Source organism: Rhinolophus sinicus, linkage group LG09 (genome assembly GCF_036562045.2).
Source record: "Rhinolophus sinicus isolate RSC01 linkage group LG09, ASM3656204v1, whole genome shotgun sequence".
In the NCBI taxonomy this organism is placed as follows: domain Eukaryota; kingdom Metazoa; phylum Chordata; class Mammalia; order Chiroptera; family Rhinolophidae; genus Rhinolophus; species Rhinolophus sinicus.
In genome coordinates, this window is record NC_133758.1 from 82,433,754 (window position 1) to 82,458,116 (window position 24,363).

General features: G+C 37.7%; 1 protein-coding gene across 4 annotated transcripts in view; it reads left to right on the forward strand.

Moving 5' to 3' along the window:
* CDK14 (cyclin dependent kinase 14) overlaps positions 1-24,363 on the forward strand; it is a 546,519-nt gene that overhangs the window by 102,281 nt on the left and 419,875 nt on the right. For 2 of the 4 annotated variants that reach the window (XM_019716536.2, XM_074340704.1), the window contains one exon: positions 21,579-21,824. In XM_019716536.2, the coding sequence (XP_019572095.1) occupies positions 21,579-21,824 (246 nt within the window). Of the gene's footprint in view, positions 1-395; positions 492-698; positions 856-21,578; positions 21,825-24,363 lie in introns of those variants that run through there. The other 2 variants (XM_074340703.1, XM_019716543.2) reach the window with 2 other exon arrangements.

Sequence of the window (24,363 nt, forward strand, 5' to 3'; positions counted from 1 at the left end):
ATCACTTTAGTCCATACATGCTACACCTGTGCATTTTTTTAACCTCACATATTTGGTGCATTATTATTTTAGAGTTCTCATTATGCCCTATCTCTATGAAAAGTTATGTACATAGACACATTAAACCATTTTAGTGGCTTTTGCAGCATGTCTGATGCATGGTAGCCTAAACGTGGCCTTCTGTAGGACCTCAGATTATTGTTTAATGGGGTTGTCACTCAGGACACTTACTGGCTTCCTCCAGTGCTTTTAAAAAATTGAATTGAGCATGATGAGGTGCATCCCCTTGATTAAATGTTTTTCCTCTCATGCAATCTCCATTAGCTGTTTGGCTCCAATTCTGTATTCTTTTGAAGCAGCCCTGCATTGCAAATCAATATCTTTCCGAAGAGACAGTGTGTTGTGAATTGCTTGGACAGCATATGCACAGTTACTTTGGCTGCAATGCTGCTGCAGAGCCCGGTTACTCTGCCTTCCTGGGAACTCCACAGGCAAGTCCATCGTGTTTTGGAAAAAAAAAATTAGATTTTTCTGGGAAAAAAATTGAACTCTTAAAGCTATTGATACTGAATGTTAGCATGTCTTTTGTGTTCTTCTGAACCATTTTTGGCCTTATTCCAGTGAGGTTAGCTTCTCTGGGGTTATTTCTGTGTTGGCTTTTTTTTTTTTTTTTTTTTTTCTTTTGCTTCTGCTTCCCCCTTTCTTGGTTGTAGTACGGCCGTACCATTTCAGCTTGCTAGTGCAGAAAGATGTGAATTCAGTTGCTGGATGAGCCTGGCCTGGTGCAAACACATTGCTAGAGACATGTTAAAGAGTTCCAGGTGAATCGAGCCTGGGAGAGACAACAGCAAAACGGTAAGACGGAGCATGCTTAAAATTAGAGCAAGGGTTTTTAATTTGGAGCATCGCGGCAAGTCTGAATCCTGACTCACTCATTTACAACTTGAAAAGGATTCATTTTATGCATGTCATGTTACTCATCTCCTCTCATTTAACTGCTAAAAACATCACAGATTGATCAAGGGGGCATTTAAATTAGGGATCTGACAGGAGGTTACTCATGGGAGAGTCCCTTGAGGCTCCCCAGGCTACTGCTGCTAGTTTGTAAACACCGGCAGCAATGATAAAATGAGGAAAAGGTTTAGTGGCTGTGCTTCTTTGCCATAGCTGAGTCTTATTTCTCCTGAAACTCACTGATTACAGCTGAAAGAGATTTTACAGATTGTTTTGCCTGGCTAGGCTTGGCTGCATGCCCTCTGAGTCAAGCCAGTGAAGGACAGAAGACCACTTTTTTCATTTGGGTAAACTGATGTCCATGAATTAGCTGGGTTGGATCTGAGTGAAATAAACATCTCTGATATATCAGGGATCTGGGGCTACCTCCCTGCTCAGTTTGCCCCCTCCCCTTCTGGAGCACAAAACGCACCTGCGTTAAGTATATGCTGCCTGGCAGAGGTCAGTGTGCTGGTATTTGGCATCGTTACACCTGTGGTGGTTATGCTTTCATGTATGAAAGGGTTGATCCTTCGTGCAGTTCTGCTTGAAGTACTGGCTCTGATAGTAGACCATTAGCATTTTGGATGCAATAGAGAACCCCCGCACGCACGAAGGACCTGGGCAGCAGGCAGCCTATTCCAAAATGATGCTTATCTGCTCATGAAGGAGAAGATAACAATCAAGAGACAGAAATGTAAACCTTGATATCTACAGAGGTTAAATTCCTCTTTCCTTTGTTAATTGTCACACAGTATTATTAGGGGTGGGGGGCGGTTGGAGTTGAAGGACATGTTTTAATATTGTTCAACGTGAGGCTACTACATTGCATGGTCCTAGTGAATTTTTAAGGCTCCATCTATTACACAGGCGCTGAGGGTTAAGCATGTCAGCATTTGAATTTTTGCTTTAAAAATACTCTAAGTATACTTGAACTCAATAATTCATGTAAAATGTAGATGATGTAGGTAGGGAATATTAGTTGAGAACGTCACCAGTACCTTGCTGTAGCACATTGGCCAGAAGCAACTTGTGTACAATTTTGTGACATAGGTATTTTTAAGAAAGAACTCCTGATTACTTGATAGGCTGATTAAGAGAAATACTATGTTGGGGTTCACTCGAATTTGGCGGGGAGGAGCCTTACCTATGCTTTTGTATTCACTCAGCTATTTATTGTAAAGGTTGGACAGTAAGTTTTGGGAATGAATACTTGAATATTCTTCCAAAGAGAGTTCAATCTTTTTCTATTTTGACATTTTTTATTATGTTCTAAAAAGTCAAGATGGACTATACACTATTCCTTTCCATACTTCATTTGTTCTTTCAAAAAAACTTTCTATTCAGCAGATAGCCCTGTGTTTACTGTTTCTTTTTTTCTGAGAATAATGTATTCTAGCTATTTATGTTTTTACCTTCACTCTGTGAAAGCTGTGAGGTTTATTTTTTTCACCCTGTGACAGAAGGAATTGTGCATTTGAAACAAGTAAGGAATTTTTAAAAAGGGGAATAAATAGAAGAGCGGTAATATGACATTGCTTTGCCAATCATGCGTGTTTTTATTCTGCATTCTACAAACATTTATTAGCCATCTACTATGTGTAAGAAATTGTAGGACATGCTGTGAGGAAATACAGATGAAACGAATACACTTCCTTTCCTGAACAGGCTTAGATATAGTAGCATTGGTATTTTTCTCCGGAATTTGCTCCATTATCCTTTCTCATGAATAAAGAAATTTAAAGCTTTTTGAATGTTATGTTTCCTACTTAGCAGAGTCCTTGGCCTATTTTATTTTAATCATTTATTTATTAAAGAAATATTTATGAAGAGTCTACTGTGTAATACTGTAACTACTGTGTATCAGTAAGTAAAACAGATCTGGTCCATGTCCTCAAGGAACTTACAATCTACTTCTTTTTTAAAAATATTTTAAGGGGAAATTTTGGGACACTTTTTTTCCCATTTGGGTCACTTGTGAAACAGATACTGTGTGCTTTGATTTTTTTTTTTTTCATTTTTTTTTATTGTGGCATAAAATATATATAACACAAAATTTACCATTTTAACTATTTTTAAGTGTATATGTTAAGTATATCACAATGTTTTACCATCACTGTTATCCATTTCTAAAACTTTTTCATCATCCCAAGGAGAAGCTCTGCCCATTAAGTAATAGCTGCCTATTCTCCCTCCTCCCCAGCTCCGGTAGTCTCTAATCTACTTCCTGTGTCTATGAATTTATCTATTCAAGGTACCTCATATCACATCAAGTGGAATCATACAGTATTTGTCCTTTTGTGTTTGGTTCATTTCACTTACCATGTTTTTAAGACTTATTCATGTTGTAGCAAGTGTCAGAATTTCATTCCTTTTTAATGCATGCTTTGATTTTTATATGGAAAAGACAGCAATTTTCCTCCCTCATATGATTTCATTAAATCAAGTTCCTATATGGCCATGATAATAGATAATTTAGAGATACTGAAAACAAAAGCCAGTGAGCAGGGGCAAAGAGTGAGGACTAGAAATGCAGTGGGGGGACGATCTACTGATATATTATACTTGGATGCTTTCATGGCCTGGTAATTGAGCACAGTGTTGGGCTACTTACCATATTCCCCGAAAATAAGATCGGGTCTTATTTTAAGGTTTGCTCCAAAAGACACATTAGGGCTTATGTTCAGGGGATGTCATCCTAAAAAATCATTCTAGGGCTTATTTTCCGGTTAGGTCTTATTTTCGGGGAAACATGGTAGATTTTCATGTCAATTCTCTGCTGACAGAGAACAACAATCAGCTGAAATGTTTAATGGAACCGGGACTGTGGTTTTTGTCATTGTTAATATTCGAATTTTACCCACTATACTTCTGGTCCCTTCTTTACTCTATCTAACTTCATTAGCAAAGACTGATTATTACGTTGAGGTCCGCTTATCGAATGGGAGACTCTTAGAACTGGCAGGTATGTCAGCAATTGTATTATGTCATTGGCTCATCATCATCCATTCACCACTGGGAGAGTGAGACTCTACTCACCCTCCTGATGCCCAGGGCAAAGCTTCTTTCGCTCCCCACTGCTGTTTTCAGTGGACAGTCAGCCCGAAAACCCCAGGTATCCTCTGAGTTAGAGAGGAATGAGAGAGGCTGTAAGCTTGATGCCATGTTAAGCAGTTTTCCATTCGATGAGGTAAGCCTGGCTTCATCATATAGCATTCTGTTTCTCAAATTTCTTCCTGATACCGCTTCTCTTCAATCCAGATGGTTTTTCTGACAGAGGATCCTTTTTAGAAAGCCAGGTTAAGGCTCCCAGAGTTGTCCATGTATCTGCCATCAACTGCTTTGATGATTCTTAGACTGGATTAGTCAGGGGGTTATAGCCATGCCTTTAACATACTATTCAGGAAACGCAAACATGTATGGAGGAGGCAAATTCAACGTGGCAGGGCTCATGCCTGAGTCACCCCATCTTCCCAGTCCTGTCCTATTTAGTGAGTCTTATGCTTTCTGCCCCCTTAATTACTTTGCTTTTCAGGCCTGACTTTTCATGTGAGGCAGAATCAGATTAGTCAAGAGTATGTTAAATTGGGTGGTGGAAGTTGGGGGGAGAAGGGGGACACTAAACCAGAGCATTTATTTTGTTCAGCTTTAAAAGTGCTTTTCATTCCCTCCCTCTCTCCCTCTCTCCCTCCCTCCATCTCTCCCTCCCTCTTTCCTTCCCTTTCTCCCTCCTTCCCTTCCTATCTCCTTCCCTTTCTTGCCTCAGGAGAAGAGAGAATCAGAGAAATGTTGCAGATCAGGTCTGCCCTTTGTTTATTTCTCTTGGGATAGAAGTCCCAGGGGCCATGTAGGTAAAACAACCTGGTGGTCAAGAGCTAGGATCCTGGACTAAATCCCGTTTCCTCTGCTTCCTCTCTGCGTGACCTTGAACATGTTACTTAATTCTTGTGTGCCTCAATTTAATCATCTGTTAAATTGGGGTAATAATAGTACCTCATGGAGTTGTTGTAGAGATGGAGAAAACACTTGTAAACTATTTTTCATAGTAACTGTGACGTAATAAGAGGTCAATAATAGACATTATCGTTGTCATCATCACATAGAAATACTTAATTTCCAACTCTCTTTTCTATCAACTTGCATTCTATCTTGCCCAAGATCCATCTCCAGTTTGCTTGATTATGGTGCATAGATGACAATTTCTTTATGTTCATTGGGTTTGAGTGGATAAATGGAGGATGTGAAAGAATGATCCAGTTTGCTATTTATCATCTGGGTTTTACAAGGGTGTGTGTTCTACAGACTCCCTCTTCTGCACAGCCAATGCAAGTTTGCCCCAGCGGCTGATTCCTCTGCTAAATGAAATCTCACTAAAAATACACAGATGACAGTGAAATGCTCCTGGAAGCACTGAGGGTTGTTTTCAGGTGGCAGCCAAGCAGCAGGATATGTGTATCCCACTGCTCTGCTCAATTCACTTTGGCTATCTCAGGATTCACTATTGACTTGTCTCAGTCGTAGGAAGTCACTGGTATACAGAACCAGTCCTCATGAACTCAGTTAGGACTATTATCAATGGACAGCTGTCAAATCTATTGCTGAAATTTCAGCTCTTGATGATAGATGGACCAATTGTTAAAGCTGCATTGAAAGCCGCATTCTATTTCCTCCCCAAAGGTTCATTGTTCCCTGCGTTTCTCTTCATAAGCTCTGTGTGGTTAGTGACCCATATATGCTTCTCTGAAAAATTTAAGAGCCTCAAAAGTCAATCCTATATTGAGTGATGCCCTATATTTTTCTGAATTCTTTGGTGGGGTTTGCATCTCAATTTATTTTATTAGAATAAAAACATTAAACTTTTAAACTTTGTAACATCACTCTTGACATTAATCACTAAATTATTATCCAAACATGAATAATACATTTAAATTTTATGAAAAAGGTGCTTATTGTAGGTGAGGTGATGTGAGTTGTATTTATGTATACAGCCATCTGTTTCAGAGGATGAAGATAGTATATAATTTTATTTCTCCTTCAGGGGAGGAATTTAAAAATGTTTATAATATTTATTTTTAAATGCTGTTCATATGGTTACCAGGGGAAAGAAATTGAGGTCCTAATGGATCAGTCAGTACCTCCAGTAGTGTCTTTTCAGTTTCCAGTTTTAATGTTATTATGCCTCCTGGATGCTTTATCTTACATGAGGGAAAGAATAGCAAGCTACAGATATTTGAAAAGTATAAACATGAAGGAAGAACTAGCCTGGTTTAGTACAAAGGAGCTATGGGTGGTGCAGTGAAACTCAGAAGAGAAACAAAACAGAATTCAGAAGGCACCTGAGACTGTTGTTTGCACAGCTTTTGAGACAAATGACATCTTCTCGGGTCCTCATGATGTTAAAACCCCTCAAACACTAAGCATATGTGTACAAGTAGAAAGCATCCAGGACCATGTTATTAATTTGAGACGTCTGTGGATGTAAGTTCAGCCTGATCTGTTTATTGGTTATTAGTGCTTCTGACATTGCAGATGTTTTTAAATGGTTGTAGCTCATATTACTCAGTCCCCCTTGTCAGGTTATAGCACACTTTTGCACAGTGATGGGTCCTCTGAAAACACACACTGGTTTTCCCTTCTCAGGTAGGAGCCAAGACAAAACTGAATAAAAAGAAAATCTATATTTAAACCTGGAAATTCCGTGAGAGAGGGGGTAAAAGTCCTTATTTGCAGGACCAGACTTTTTATCTTTTTTTCCTAGAATAAGAGCTTTAAGGGAAGAGTGTCTTGATGAAGAAACTAATTGGCCATGCAGTGTGAGCCACTTTGGGTAGCTGATTCTTCTGCTTTGTCGAGAATGGATATTCTACCTCCCAGGGCAGCTCTGTGAATTTTGTAGGTTGGAATAGCCTTTTGCTTTGTGGAATCTCAACAGAGCTTCTCCCTTGTTGTGCATAGGAATTCTCATTTTACGTCCCCCATTTCCAGTGCCTCTGGCTATAAATGGGTGGGGGAAGGCAGTATAGAGTCACTTCTAAAGTCACCTTCCCACACTGGATTTTCATTTGGCCGTATGATGTGAATGCTACACTCCTGACTGTCTTTTTCCCATGAGGGAATTTTAACCAACATATAATTATGGATGTCATGTGGGAGTCAGAAAATCCATGTATCTTTTTCTTTTTTCCCTTGACCGTTTTGGGATATTGAGAACTCTTTTAGGGGAGACAGTGACCCAGGCTTCCACAGAATTGCCATGTCCTTGTGTTTGGGAATAGGGGTTCATGTCCTTTGTCCAATATAAGGTGGGATATGTTCATTTATGCCATGTAGGCAAAGGGTTTTTTTGGTTTTCTTTCAGGGAGGACCTGTATTAGGATACATGGTACTCTTCACAAATGTTAAGTTTGTTTTCAAATCTCGTTTCTGGATCTTGAAGTGACTTCCTTGTAATTTTTTTTTTTTTAAAGCTACCAAATGAACTCTGGTAAATAAAGAGCAAAGCAAGATTCTGGATTCGATTCTCCTTAGAACAATTTTATGATAATTATTTTTTCATAGCTATGGTGGCCAATGGCAAAACAATGCTTCTGTATTATAAACCTATAAATCCATATATTTCTATGCAGGAAGTACTGTTACTTGTGCTGTTATAACCCATGTATACTTTCCTATTTCTAGTTCTCACCCACTCCTATCCTATTGCTTTTAAAAAAATTCATAAATATATTTACTTGGGTGTACTGAATAGAGTGTGGCTTATTGAAAAGCTTTATTTCAGTGTTCAAAATTATATTAAAGAATGATCTGAAATTACCATGATCTTTTGTGGGACGTTTGGGCAAAATTGTTACCCAAGGAATATTGAAATGATTATCACTCGTATTGTACTCAGAGACTGAAACAAATTTTGACTCTGGAAGACTTGACCTCTCACACAGTCTCACTCTCTTATTTGACCACAGCAGTAGAATCTATCATTATATGGTTTAGAGCACTGCACCTCCAACTTGAACGTGCACACAGCTCCCCTGGGGGTCTTGTTAAAATGCAGGTTCTGGCTCAGTGGGACTGTGGGAAGGGGTGTGGAGGAGGCCTGATATCCCAGGTGAGGCCAGTGCTTCCTGGTCTGTAAGCAGCAAGGGGTTAGACAATATTCCAGATGAAATCCTGCTCCCCATAGATAACTACATTCTGAAAAACCTACAAAGTTAAACAAAATATGGTGAATGTTTAAATTTTAAAAAATGTATTGCAGTAAAAGACACATTCCCACTAATCCCGCTCAGAATAATCCTCCTTGCTTCAAACACATGGATCCCATTGTTTTTGCCACTTTCTGAAACAGTTCTGGAAGTCCTCTTTCGTGAGTGTCTTTGGTTGCACTGTTGTGGCTGCCTTGATGTCCTGTATTGATTATAAATGTTTACCTTTCATTGGTCATTTTGACTTTGGAGAAGAGCCAGAAGTTGCACGGTGCCAGATAAAGTGAATAAGGTGGATGAAGACACACGATAATGTTTTTATTTGAAAGAAATTGCCTTACCAGAAGTGATGTGTGACACTGAGCCTTTCTGTTGTGATCACAAAATACGGTGACTGCTGCTGCTGAGTGCCATCCAATAGAAAAGCAGGGATCTTCAATATACGTCGTGGCTTGTTGAACCTTAGTAATGGTGTGTGACAAGTTTCAACTTGTTTGGTGCAGTCAGTCACATGTGAGCTGCAGTTGAGAGAAGGTGTGTTTTAAAGTGTGCCATAAATCATCCTCCATTATGACAACACTCCGTGTCATACATTACTTCTGGTATACAGCAATTTCTGTCCAATAAAAACATTACAGTGTGCCCTCATCCACCTTATTCACTGCATCTGGGTGAATGTGACTTCTGGCTGTTTCCCAAAGTCAAAATGATTCAGGGCATTCAGGAAGCCATGATAGCACAACCAAAGACACTCACAAAAGAGGACTTCCAGAACTGCTTCAGAAAGTGGCAAGAATGATAGGAAAAGTCTGTTTGAAGTGAGGGGGGGTATTTTGAGGGGGATTAGTGGCAATGTGTCCTTTACCGTAACAAATTTTTAAAATTTAAGCATTCATGGTATTGTTTGATCACACCTCGTAAGTAGGGCACAACTAACAATAGAGATGATATTTCTACTTTTTCTATGAATGTTTGTTAAACTTTATGTTAAAGTTATCATTATGACTTGGATGAAGTACAGAACCTAGAGGTCAGTAAAAATATGCATCTGTCTATGTGAGCCTATGAGCAAAACTGTATCTTTTACAGTTTTTATAACAGAGGGAAAGCAACTAAATAAAATTATTTTAGCAATATATATGAAAAATGTAAGCTGCTGGGAAGACCGCCTAAATATTTTATCATAGAATTGGCAAACAGTTGTCAGGCCTGTTGGTGTGCTAATTACTGAGCCTAGCAAGGGTGGTAACAAAACTGCAGTCACTGACGCGGATAAGGGAATGCTGTGTCCTCAAGAGTTCTCCATTCAACTGTGTCCATTAGCCATGGATTCAGGGTTTAAATGAAATTGGGTCAGACCGCCCAGAAACCAGTCAGGAGAAAAATAAGCATTTAAGAATTAAATCACGATAATAGACATTGAATTCTGGTGAGTGGGGAACAGCTGGTGAAAGTCTGTTCATTGACTGGAAAAGATCTAGGCTCCGAAGGTGCTTCATTGTTACGTCGTTTTCTTAGGACTCGCTTTTTAAATGGCCTGTCTGTAGTTAAAGGGGAAGGCTTTCTAATAACAAGAACAATCCATTTTTGAGTAAAAATGAACAGAATACCCATTTCATGCTGCCTTTTGGGCTTTGGGGACATTAAAGAAATGGAAGATACAGTTTCTCTGCTCAAGGGGTTTACGGTCTTGTCACAGAAATATAATGAACACATGAGAAACAGAGTGAAACAAAGACCTCCTCCCACCCCCGCAAAATAAACCAAACACACGAAAACAAATTCCACAGTAGCTTATATGAAAGCATATCAGACAGCATATATTTAAGTGACAAATTGTGAGGTACAATCTAAAAATGTTCTTAGGGCATTTTTGGTTGTGACAGTGACATAGGGACGCAACTAGCATTCAGTAGACAGAACCAGGGTTGCCAAATGTGCTGCAACGTGGCTGTTGCACCGTGCTGTTATGAATAATTCCTCAGCCAAAAGGCCCAGGACTCCATCACTGAGAATGCCAGGATCTTAGGGCTAAGGAAGACTCATGAAAACTGGAGCTGTCAGGGAAGTAAGTGCATGGTGTGGACCTGTCTGCCTCCTTTCTAAACCTGAAGGGAAATGGAATGTAAAAGGAAGCACTAAGAAGTGAATTCTTGTGCCTGGCCTTATCGAGTTGATCTGTTTAAAACCATTTACCAACTGTACACTGCTGCCTAGTTCAAAGTCATAGAACAGTCGAGCTGTAAAAGATCTTAAGAGATGTGTACTCCGGCTGTCTCGTTGTACAGATGAGAAAACTGAGACCCAGAGAGTTTAAGTTGCTTATTCTAAGTCACTTGTTCATAGTCATTTCTGGTTTATGTGAGCAGCAGACTTGCCTGTATATTAGGTAATATTCTCAAGGTGATTTTGGGCTAGATCTTGGTTCTAATAAAACATAGCCATAAGTCAAAGCACATTCACGTGTACATTCCTCTATGCACATCCTACACATTGTCTGTCTTTGCTCCTTATAGCTATTCACACTGCCACCTCCAAGCATGCGTGTACACACACACACACACACACACACACACACACACACACACACACAAGGGAAGGGAAGCGAAGGGGAGAGAAGGGAAGACTATAACCAAAGAGAGGACAGCATACTTTTAGATCTTACAGGTTTAGATGAGAGATGAAAGCAGGGGTCATGGGTTATGAGTCCAGTGAAATCAGAAATTCCCATCCCAAATACTTTGCCTACCTATCCCCTGATAGCTGAAATGTATTTATTTATTTATTTTTGCAATGGATGAAGCTTTTGATTCTATATTGATTAAAGTTCAAATAATTCTGGGAGAAGTAATACTCTGATATGAGTGTTCAAAAGCTTTAAGTGACCGATGGTGGTTTTTTTATTGGGAACAGATTTTGAGAGAAGATATTGCGTAGGAGAAAGCTGTCAGGGCTTCTTTGGGTAATGGGCAAAGGGAAGAACAGATGTAAGAGGTGGTCTGAGGGTCAAGACTTTCGCCTATTTCAGTTTTGCACTGGACCTATGATCGTATTCCTTTTATGAATGTCAGAAGACCATGGCTTATCTTAATGCCAAATGCATGATGCATATTTGGTGTGGGTCAACTCGGAGTCCTTTAAACAAATTCTTTTTCTCGTGTCTGCCTTTGTGAAAAGTGTGGAGTGAAGAAGTAGAGAAGATCACACTCTGAATTCAGTAAAACGCTCATCACTAGAAAATGGTTGATTCAAAGGGACAATTTTCAGCCCGAATGAATTCACTTGAAATGAATGCCAGCCTTAACTGAATTAGGTTGTGCTGTTTTAAATCCACTGCTGTGAGTTTGGTAGACAGTTGTCTGGATTTTACATAGCTCCAAGCTAAAACTGTAGGTTAAACTGTGACTTTTGGAACCTCCAACACTGTTTGAATTTCCAACAATTTTTACAGAGTTTAGAGTCTGCCAGCTAGTGTACAGACCCCTCTTAATAATGAGTGAACCAAACTAATTGATTCAGATGGACGCCCAAATGTGCGGGTGCATCCTTAAACTTGTTTGAAATTCTAACTTCTATTGACTTTATTGGCAAAAATAAGAGAACTGGAGTTTATTTTGGTATTTGTAATGATTTCTTTTTATCTGTTTTCACAATAAACAGACATCCCTGCTGAATATAAATTTTGTCACTTAGTTTCTAAATGGAACAAGGAAGTGTGAATAAATGCAGTCATAGAAAAAGTATTTCTTAACTCCTATTAACATTAGAATGTCTGTTGTTTTCAGCCGATACTGACGACACAGCTCTTTACTGTGATTGGCTGTGGGTAGGGGTCCCAAAGGTGTTTTCTTCCAACCCCATGATTTGAGAAAACCAATTTAACCAATGGAAACCCCTTACTTTCCATAAGTTAGTGAAAAATCCTTGACCAGACCCTTCAAGCAGAGATTTGAAGGAAAAAGTACTCTTGGGGGCTAAAAAATGAATAGAAAACACAGTTTTTGTCCTTTGGAGGAGACAATTTGTTTGTTGAGATTATGACAAAAAAATTATTACAATCCAGGGTATGCAAAATATTGGAACAGACTAAATGCACGATCATGGAGGTGGATTCTTAATGAAGGATTGGTCTGAGTGGATGGGATTTAATCGACAGGGGCTTTTTTTCTGAGCAAAGAAAAGTCTTGTACAAGACAGTGGGTCCATGGCTTGTTGGTGTGAGAGGAAGTGTATGGCTTGGTGTACCTTATGCTTAGGTTACTGAAAAGGTATGTGTAATAGACTGTGAAAGCTGGTGGGGTTCGGATTGTCTAAGGGGCTTCTGTGCCCTGGGCTAAATGCCCACGTCTTTAAAAATATATATAGCTAATAAATATAACTTTGAAAAGCATGTGTCTCAATCTATTTAAGCTTTTAATTTTGAAAATCATTTGTCTCAGTCTATTTAAGCATTGATTACTGACAATGAAATTCCTTTAATTTCAAATACTAATCTAGTGTGACTATTTTAACATATTTCAGCAAACATAACCTTAAGCAAAGAAATCATGCACAAATATGATTATTGCAAATTATGTTATTACACTTATCCTGTTTTAAAACACCAACAATGTGGGTTTAAATAATTTCTATACCTTTTCTGTATTGCTTCTTATACCTTCCTAGGGTTATAGAGTTACTTATTGAGATCCCTCCCAGGGATTTCTGTAATGATATTTGTTGAATCTTCTTGGTGTTGTGTAATCTTTACTAATCCCTAAGAAAAACAATGCCTTCTTAGAATAGCCAGGGTTGTAGGATCTGAGTTGTGGGCTGTTGGGGTCTTGGTGGCTTTTTCCAAAGTGATTCAGATCTGAGTCACTGGTTAGCAGTTAAGTTGAGTTTTCTTTTTCAGGGTTAAATTTCACTCAGTCGTTAAAATTTAACTTTCCAAACAATGCCTTCCTCATTGGTTTCGCATAAGTTTTCTTTGCAATCTGGTGTCTCTCCACCAGATATCTTCTTTGTAAAACGTTGCTTAGGTGACATCACATACCCTTTATTCTCTGTGTTATATTGACCTGGTGTGTCATCACTGGAACATCTCGTGTTGTTGCTCTTTCTACACTTATGCTGCTTAGACTGTCTCCATAGCCCTGATCAATTATTCCTATTCTTGATAACAGTTCCTACTTTTTAGACACGGCTTACTCACATTTCCATGTATTAATAAAAACCATTCTCCTTTTATATTATAACTGCCATTTGCCCTTTAAATTAACTTTTGTCTCTTGAAATCATAATAGACTCATGGTTTTTCAAGAACTCAACTTGTTGCATTTAACCATTTTATTTTCCCTTTGATGCTCAAATACATAATCAGAGTTTGGCCCGTAAGAACGCCTATAGGCAGATGCCTTTGTCCTTCTAGCATTGTCTCTGACATTTGGGAAAGGATCCTAGTTTTCTGGTAACAGCAGGATATTTTGCAGCTATTTTGTGCTTCTAGCCCTGTGAACTCGACTCAGGTCAACTTCCAAGGATTCCTCTTTTTTTATAGTGGAGCACTGGAACATAGACCAAAATCTGGGCTCTGGGGGTACACATGAAACTTCGTAGTGGACCAAAGGGCTACTGTTGGTGGTTGGAAAACTCTGCCTTTTTGAGGTTATGGGTTCCCATTAGTTTTTTCCAATTTGACATATGCTTCTGCCCTCGAGTTTTCTTACAGTAGGAGGTTACATCTGTCATCGAAACCTGCTGCTGCACTGACCATAAGCACTGTGTATGGGAAGAAAGACAGATTTCATTTGGGGAGGGGAAATGTTTCTTTCGAATGCTGGCAGGTTGATAGGAGGATTCGAGCACCAGTGTGGAATCTGGCTTCTCGAACCCTCTTTCATCGCTAGGAGTCCAGTCTGCTCACTCTTCCCTTCATGTACAGCTGGCACTTCAGTGATTTTTATCCTGTGGGCTGCCAGCATTTGCAGCTTCTTGGAGGAATGAGCACAGTCTTACTTCATTTTGTCTGCATCCTTCTCTAGAACAAACCCTGCCCTGTCCTCTTTTGGGACTGCAGGGTGTGTTGCCTGAGGTCAACAAGGCTGATACCTCATGTTTTTAGGAAGGGTGTGGATTCTACTTTCTGTTGTGCTCATGGTAACAGAGATGGCCAGATCACGTTTAAGTTGTTTGTCCCAAAGATTGGAAACTTGAAACTTTTCCAGAACCTTCAGTTTGCCCTATGTGGAAAACTCAAGTATAGATTACTTTCCTGGATGAAGCTGCATGCTCAAAGCAGATGCCGATACTGGTCTTACTCACATAAACCCCGGGCGAAGAGACCAGCGTAAACTGTGTGTAAATGTTAATTATGTATAGAACTTCTTTGTGGGCTTTATAATGCTAATCGAATTACTCCACGCAGAAAACTCTGTTTTTGTTCATTTCTGGATAGAATCATTATTTTCTCATGGATCTGATACAGTGTATCAAATTCAGAACGTGGTATCTGCAACATGTTCCTAAGAACATTCTGCTCAAATAGCAGAGTGCTTCAAGCGATTTCAGTCAAGTGAGTGTAGTAGTAGTTTTCTATTGCTGTGTAACACATTCCCACAAACTTCCTAGGTTATTATCTCAGTGTCTGTAGATTAGATGTTCCAGCACTGTTTTCTCTGCCCTAGGTCTCACTGAGCTGAAATCATGATGTTGGACGTGGTTGTGGTTGTGGTTCTCACTTAGGGCGCAGGATTCTCTTACAAGCTCACTAGCTGGCAGAACTTACTTTCTCATGGTTGTAGGATGGTGGTCCCCATTTTCCTTCTAGTTGTCAGCCATTGACCGCTGTCAGCTCTTAGAAGCTACCCCACAGACCCTGTGCTATGGGGCCCCCATTTCAGTTCACAACGTGAAATATATTTGTTTTCTCTTAGGCTAGTCAGGTTACATCTGTATTTCTCTTCTGTGACTAGCTGGAGAAAATGCCCTGCTTTGAAAGGACTTTCCTGATTAGGTCAGGCCCACCCAGGATGACCTATCTCATAACACAGTCATGGGAGTGATAGCTCAGCACAACAAAACAACAAACAACCCAATTAAAAAATGGGCAGATGACCTGAAGAGACATTTCTCCAAAGAGGACATACAAATGGCAAATAGACATTTGAAAAAAATGCTCAACATCACTAATCATCAGAGAAATTCAAATAAAAACCACAATGAGATAACACCTCACCCCAGTCAGAATGGCTATCATCAACAAGACAAATAGTAACAAGTGTTGGAGAGGCTGTGGAGAAAAAGGAACCCTCATACACTGTTGGTGGGAATGCAGACTGGTGCAGCCGTTATGGAAGGCAGTGTGGAGGTTCCTCAAAAAATTACAAATAGAATTGCCATATGACCCAGCAATCCCTCTCCTGAGTGTCTACCCAAAAAATCTGAAAACATTTATACTTAAAGACACATGTGCTCCAATGTTCATTGCAGCTTTGTTTACCGTGGCCAAGATACGGAAACAACCAAAATGTCCTTCGATAGATGAATGGATAAAGAAGTTGTGGTATATATACACAATGGAATACTGTTCGGCAATAAGAAAAGATGATATAGGACCATTTGTGACAACATGGATGGATCTTGAGAGTATAATGCTAAGCGAAATAAGTCAGACAGAAAAAGCAGAGAACCATATGATTTCACTAATATGTGGTATATAAACCAAAAACAACAAAAGAACAAGACAAACAAATGAGAAACAAAAACTCATAGACACAGACAAAAGTTTAGTGGTTACCAGAGGGTAAGCGGGGTGGAGGGTGGGAGATGAGGGTAAGGGGGATCAAATATATGGTGATGGAAGGAGAACTGACTATGGGTGGTGAACACACAATGGGATTCATAGATGATGTAATACAGAACTGGACACCTGAAATCTATGTGATTTTACTAACAATTGTCACCCCAATAAATTTAAAAAAATCTTACTTTTGTTAATAGTATTTTATGCATGCATGTTTATTAGTTTTGTGTCAAGAGTGCTGTTTTTTGACAGTAGCTTTTGGGTAATGTTTCAGAGCTTCAGCTCTTTTTAGCAAGAGAGCACAGTGACTACTTACTTGAATGACTCTTCTTCAATCTGATTTATTAATTTGACGGAACCTTATTGAGCTTTAAATTGTGTTAGGCACTGAACAAGGGTCCATAGGAAAGAGTGCAATAATGTGGACAACATTCTTGCCTGCACTGCACTGGACAAAGAACGTACTGAGTCTCAAATGTGTTCTGCAGATGGGGTGTCTGGAACACATAGTACTCTGCAAACCCTTGTGGGATATTGGTATATTTTAAAATTATCATATAAACTAGGAACTAAGTAGCAAAAAGTATATTGAAACGTGAGTGCAGTAAAATCACTATCATAGGCATGTTTCCACATAAGGATACTGTGTCCAAGAAGTTTATTTTCTGTTAATGATTGTTTTCTACTTGTATTTTGTCATTTGCTAGTAGATGACAAAACTGATAAATGTGAAATGCTCAAAAATGTTTGTGGGAAATTATTTTAAGTTTAGAAAATTTTGTTGAAATACTTTCTCCTCTTAAAAATTAGGCATAGGCTGCCACTCTTCTGTCTTAGTGGTAAAATACCTTAGAGAAGCTGGTTTTCCACAGGGGCATGGTTTGTACTGATTTTTACAATCATCAAGTGTGCCATAGTCAGATCCATTAAATGAGAGGCTACCTGACTGAAAACACATTAATGTTGGGCCCTAATGTAAAGCATGAGGGAGGAAGGAAGGCTTTCCTTGTAGTAGATTCTGTAACAATTTCTCTTGCTTAAATTGTATAGACTCAGTTGTCAAACTTTCCAATTGTAGTATGTCTGTCTTCTAAACGTAACAGCCTTGTGAGTCTTGGTTTTGTCAGAATTGGTAGCATGAAGGGCAGCAAATAAAAGGTTTATATGAGTTTATATGATTGCCTGAACTGGTTAAGAATTAAATTCATTCTTTTCTATGATGGTCCCTTCCAGCTCTTCTTTTCTCTGCTGACATGTTGAAGTGACATTTGTGATTTTGCCCTTGCTAATATTATGTGCCATACATGTGCTACAAATTTATATTTCAGAGTATATTTTCCTCCATATATCTAGAAAAAAATTCCCCATAAATGTAGAAAAAAAGAGTATTCTATTTAATAAAGACTATTTTACTAAGATAGTTCAAAGACCCTGAATAAAAAATAGAATGTAGCATTGAATACAAAGTACCATATTTTTCTTGGCAAAACCAAGAGCTATTTCTGTGGAATTTATGCTTCCTGGTGCTACTTCCAGGGATAGAGCTGGAGTTCAAACATGGTTACCATTTTTCCATTATCTATGTATCAGTTCAATCCCCTTTTCATATTTTCTTATGTTATCATTATACATATTTATCACATCATTTTGATTTATATATGTATATGTAAATCTCCTTTCAAGTAAGAAACAATATTTTATGGCTGAAACATATAGAGATTAGCTTCTTCCTGAAAGTGTCACAGTAAATTGAAAAAAATCCGTGAATTGGTTCCTCTATTTTGTTTTTTACCCTTTAGTTTTTGCTTCTTTCAGCTATGTTTTGTAGTTTCTGAATGTAGATTTTGCTCACATTTTTGTTAGGTTTATCACTAAATATTTTATATTGTTTGAAGCTGTTGAAAATAGTGTGTTTTTTTATATTTAAATTTCTGATTGTTGCCAGTATCTAGAAATATGAACGATTTTTGCATATTGATCTTGTGTCTTGCACCTTTGATAAACTTATTCTCATGGCTTTTTTGGGGATAGATTTTATTGGATTTTTACATAGATTATAATGGTATGCTGTGAATAAAGTCGCTTTTATTTCTTCCTTTCCAATGTGAATGCTTTTGATTTCTTTTTTTTCTTGCCTTTTGGCATTGTCTAGACTTACAATGTTGAATCAAAGTGATGAGAATGAACATCCTTGATTTGTACCTGTTCTTAGAAGAAAGGCATTCATTTCTTCATCATTAATTTTTATGTTAGCAGTAGTTTTTTGTAGATGCCCTTTTTCAAGTTGAGGATGTTTCCTTCTATTTTTAATTTGTTGAGTTTTTATCGTGAGTGGGTACTGGATTTTGTCAAATGCTGTTTCTGAGTCTACTGAAATAATCATGACTTTTAAAAAGACCTGTGTGTTAGTTATCTATTGCTGCATAAAAAATTACCCCAAAACTTAGCATCTAAAAACAGCAAATATTTTGTTTTTTCTCCCATTTTCTGTGGGTCTAGAATCTAGCTGCTCCTTAGCTGTGTGCCTCTGGCTCAGGGTCTCTCATGAAGTTCTAGGGCTTGCAGAAGGGCAGGACTGGGGTCGAACTTGAAAGCATAACTAACTCTTGTGGTTGTTTTCAGGCGTCAGTCCTTCTGCACATGTGCCTCTCCACAGGGCTGCTTTATGCTATGATAGCTGGCTTTCCTCAGCCAGTGATCTAAGATAGAAGAACTGAAAGTCAGAGAATACTAATACAGATGCTGTGGTCTTTTATAATCTTTTCTCACAAGGGATATTCCATGATTTCTGCCCTAGACTATTTATTGTATAAAAGTCAACAAATGCAGCCCATACTCAAGATCTGGTGACAAATAAGAGTGTGACAATGTGGAAGTGGCCACCACTGGGGGCCATTGGAGAGACTTCCTACCATTGTATATTAAAATAATGAACTATACATTTTTGAATGTTAATCTTGCCTTCCTGGGATTAATACTATGTTTTCATGATTTACTTATCTTTTTTTTTTATATATTATTGGATTCAATTTGTTAAAAATATACCAATAATTTTTGTGTCTATGTTTATGACAGAAATTGATCTGTAGTTTTCTTGTAATGTTTTTATCTGGTTTTGGTGTGGGAATGATGCTGGCTTCATATAATAAGTTCAGAAGTATTTCCCTCTCTTCAATTTCTTTTGGAAGTGTAGAATTGGTGTTATTAGGTTGGTGCAAAAGTGACTGTGGTTTTTACAATTATTTTTAACCTTATAAACCGCAATTACTAACCCTAATATTTCTTTCTTAAATATTTTGTTTACTTTACCAGTGGTGCTGTCTGGCCCTGAAATTTTCTTTGTGATAAGGTTTTTGGCTACAAATTTAATTTCATTAATAGACATAGGCCTATTCAGGTTTTCAATTTTTGTCTGTGAGCTTTGGTAGTTTTTGTCTTTCAAGGAATTTGTTTCATCTAAGTTCTTGAATTTATTGGCATAGTGTTCTTCATAATGTCTGTACAATCTATATTGATGTCCTGTCTTTCATTTCTGAAATTGGCATTGTGTGTTTTTTATCTTTTTGTCCTTATCAGTCTGGCTAGAGGTTTATCTTTAATCTTTGAAAATCAGCTTTTGTTTTCAGTGATTTTCTTTATTGTTTTCTATTCTCTATTTCATTTATTTCTACTCTGATATTTATTCATTATTTTCATTCTTCTGCTTAGTTTGGGTTTCAGTTGTAGTTTTTTTCCCTAGTATTTTAAGGTCTAATCTCTTTGCTTTGAGACCTTCTTTTCTACCATGTGCATTTAGTACAAATTTAGTATAAATTTTTTTACAGTTAAAGTACTACTTTAGCTGCATCCTGCCATTTTGATATTTTGTGTTATTATTTTCATTTAGCTCCAGATACTTCCTAATTTACCTTTTGTATTATTTAGTTTCTGAATATTTGCTGTCATACTTACCTTTTAAAGTACTTCTTTTTCCCCTCTGCATCTTTAAGATATTTTCTTTATCACTGGTTTTAAGCAATTTGATATTGATGTGCCTTTGTGTCATTTGCTTTGTGTTTCTTGTGCTTAGGGTTCATTGGCTTCTCAGGCCCATGTGTTTATATACTATAATTATAATTCAGTTGCTTCAGTGATGTGGGTGGTTTCACACCTGTAAGAATAACACATACACCCTTGAAAATATTGAGTGCATCTAATCTCCTTGTGATAAATGGTGAGTTTTTGATCATGAGTAAAGGACTCTACCTTGAGTCTTTTAAACACATCTTCAACTATTTTCTGATCTGATAAAGTATGATGATATCCTCCGCATTTGACTTATTAGAATCAAATCTGTGCTTTGTAGTTGAGCTACACTCTAGCAGCTACACAGTTGCTGCTAAATAACACACAGTTTGGTGTGTTTCCTTTCTTACATTTCACTGTCCTCATACATACACATACAGATATCTATATTTATGTCTGTATCTGTCTGCATGTATATCTGTTTCTACCAATATCTATTTGTACGCATAGATGCATTTATTCCCCATATGGAATCGTCCTATGTATATTACCCAGGCACTTTATATTTTTACTTTAACAAAATAGAATTTTCTTAACTATCTTCTGTTTTCCTGCCTTTTAAAATAGCGATGTGGAAACTTTTCACAAGAAGAATAGAAACTTTAAAATCAATTTCTTTGATTTTAAAGAGTTATCTTTTCTCTAGTGAGAATAATAAAGTTACCTAGCTTTACAGACAAGCTAGAGGCCATGGCATTATTTAATAAGAACAACAAAGTCTCTGGGGTATAGGGGGAAGGAAAGGGTTAGAACATAAAGTAGAAAACAAGGAGCGAAAGTCAGACTAAAATAAGATGAGAGAGTGGGGCAGGGTGTGCAGGAAGAGAGTGAGTGGAGAAGTTGGGAAGGAAATAAGGGTCTTGCTCAGTAATGTAAATAACATTTTGAGATAACTGTCATTCCGTGTTTTTCTTTTACAGTATTATTCTTTCATCCACTAGTTTTGGTATCAGTAAGCATTATTTTGTAATTTTCAACATCTCTAAACATTAGTTTTTTTAATATACTGTATTCCAGTTTGGAGATTAATTCAAGATGGGGACAGGTTTTAAACATATATTCAAGCATAAAACTTTTGAAAAATATAATGATCTTCTTTTCTAGCCTGTGTTAGCTGCTTCCATGATGACCCATCAGTCAAAATGCTCATCTGATTTAGCTCAACTGATTTTTTTTCACTTTTATTAAGTTTTCCAACTTCTTAGTGATTCAGAAAATAGTGCCACTTGCAGTCAGATAGTAAAACATGTTAGAGTTAAGAATCTTAGGACACTAGCTTTCCAGCCCTTAAGTTTCCTGTTTTAAAGGGATAGTATTTATACTATCAGCCCTAAGTGAATATAAGCAGAATGATTATGAGGAACATTTCATACTGTGATTTAAGCTGGTGTGGCTTTTAGAATGTGGCCTTTTTGGTCTTTCCTGGAATTAAAAGTGGAATGCTTTCTAGAATAACAAATCTCCATGTTTTTGATATTAAAGTTTGAAGGTAGAATTCTGAGCTCAATTTCTTTCTTTCTTTTTTTTATTCCCAGATATGTGTCACAAAGATGTCTACACGGAACTGCCAGGGAATGGACTCAGTGATCAAACCCCTGGACACAATTCCTGAGGATAAAAAAGTCAGGGTTCAGAGGACACAGAGCACTTTTGACCCATTTGAGAAACCAACTAATCAAGTAAAGAGGGTGCATTCGGAGAACAATGCTTGCATTAATTTTAAGACCTCCTCCACTGGCAAAGAGTCTCCTAAAGTTAGGCGGCACTCCAGCCCCAGCTCGGTAAGTGCAGCTTCTCCCTTATCAGTGGCTAAACAGAAGGAGTAGCTCTCAGACGAGCCGCACGCTGTGCTGGAAGAAGGCAGGTGGCTTTATCCTTGCATTATGATGCTTTCTCTCCCAGGGTGGTTTAATGTTTTGGAAGAGAGTGTGCTTGAGCAAACTGTATGCACACTCTTTATTCGTAAGCACCCAGCAAGCAAATGAGAAATGATTCAATTTACTTTTTGGAAAAATCATTTTTTTTTCTAGTTGTTTCCTATTAGAGGAATTTATGATTAAAAATCCTTGGGTATTTCACACCCTTGGCGAGGACATTGAAGTTCGCTGTGCTTGCAGGCAGTAAGGATAGTTTTGAATTTGGCAAGTTCACAAAGAATGGTAAAATGTGTTCACTTGTCTGATTCCAGTTTGTTTTCATTGTAAATATTTTAAACTTTAAGAGTTAAGGATCAAATCTTCTTAAAAAGAAATCCTTTTTATTTTAATGGAATTTTCTAAACTCAAACTACATCTAAATTTAAACTATATCAAGTCTTGCATTTTAACCTAAGGTTGTATTAAGATCTGAGGTGATTGCTGCTTTTTGACTGTAAAATTTTTACTGAAAGTCCTATTTCCAGGGCTGGCCTGCACTTGACATTGTAAAAAAATTCTTATGATCTTTTCAAATTAAGTAATTTTCAGATTTAACTTATACTTAAGAATCTTTGGAATAGATGTTCTAAGAGTTGAAAAGGTAAGAAGAGAATGCTAATAGAATTTTGATTCTGTCATCTTGCTAAGAAACACCTGCTATTTTAAATATTAACACAAATTTTAAATATTAAATTCCATGAGAGCCAAAACAGAGCAAGAAATGTCAACTTCTAGGAGAGTATTAACACTTCAATTTAATTAAACTGTATGACACTGAACAAATTTTGTGTCATATTTTGTGAAGCTGAAATAAGTATTATTAATGCAACATTTGTGAAGAGAATTGATTATCTGGTTTTCTCCATACTTGTTTCCATAATCTTGTCTATGATTGCAAGGTAGCATCCACCGAGGTCACAGCTAAATCACTAACTTCTGGGAGAACGTTTAGATTTTGTATCATTTAGAAGAAATGAAAGGAATTGTTGAAAATGGTTAAGCTTATAATGATATGTAGAAATTGGCATTTTCAGATATTGCAATCAGGCATAATTAAACTAAAATATTATTCACTCTTTAAGTGAAATTTAAATTTAACTAGTCCTGTATTTTATGTGCAATAGTAGTTACAATCTACTGGTGCGTTATTTCCCTTGTTCCTCCATTGTTTCTGCTTTGGCCACTGGGAGCTCTTTGCCCTTTTGAGATGTGTTCATCCTTTTGTTTTTTGAGCACTTCCTTACTTTCTGGCTTTACAAGACACTCTTGGCTTATATTGTATTTTCTCAGCCCCAGATGTAGAATCAGTCATTTCTCCAAAGAGTGTTGGTTCCTTTTATGAGAAAATTGTGTTTAGAAACCAAGACGTAGATGCTGGGTACGCTAGTTGCTCCTGAGGGTCATGTAGTTTTGAAAGTCAGTGTGTACAACCTAGTGTAATGGGATTTCAATATTTATTTTTAATTCTAATAAGGAATTAGTTAAAATCCTTACCAAGAAAGTTGAGACATCTGATGCTCTCTGTATCTCTATCTTTAAAGTTAAATTTATTGTTTATTAAAGTAATGCTTGAACATAGCTTAAAAGATCAAAGAGGAAAGGATTCTGAGAGGATGGTAATAGCATAGGATTTGAAACTTCTCATGTAGTTAGATGGAAGAACAAGGATAGTAAAACCAAAACCAATGGATAACATTGACAACAAGGTCACAAGGTGTCTTCATGAACCTTGACATAGGAGTGAAGGGAACAGATCCTGAACAACTTTTAAAACTGCACGGTATCTGACAGTGTGATGGGGGAAGTTCAGGGAAGGCACAGGGACCAGTGAGTCCTCAGAGCCAGGAAGCTCCACGTGGCAGCTTGCTGGGCCGTTCTTAGGACAGTGGCATCAGCTGGGAGGGGACTTTGATGGCTCCTGTGAGTGGAGGGGTGCCAGGATACCATGGATGGTCTACTGCTGTTGGAGTGGTCTGTTGCTCTTTCTCCTGTGACTTCTCCAGATGTCTGTCCATCTGAAGCACCTTTCCAGGCCAAAGCCTTTCACCGAATAGAAAGTGCGAGAGTAGACTTCTGTGCAGCGTAGATTCAACAGGGGCAGAGGAAATAGAGGTTCCAGGCTGAAGTGTTGGAGAGAAACAGATGGGGAAGATAGTGTGTGCTAGATTGGCTTTTTTGTAACTTCATGAAAACAGAGTAAAGAACTTTGTTCCATGAAGCTTGAAAAGCTATCTGGATCATACCCCTCTCTTCTTAAACTACAGAAAAATTCATTTTACTTAAAAATAACCAATAGAAAAATTACTGGTTGAATCCCATACAAAACTATGAAGAAAAAAGAATAAGGAACAGAATAACATCTTTATGAAAAGATAATGAAAGCAAGCTAGAAGGAGGTAAACTT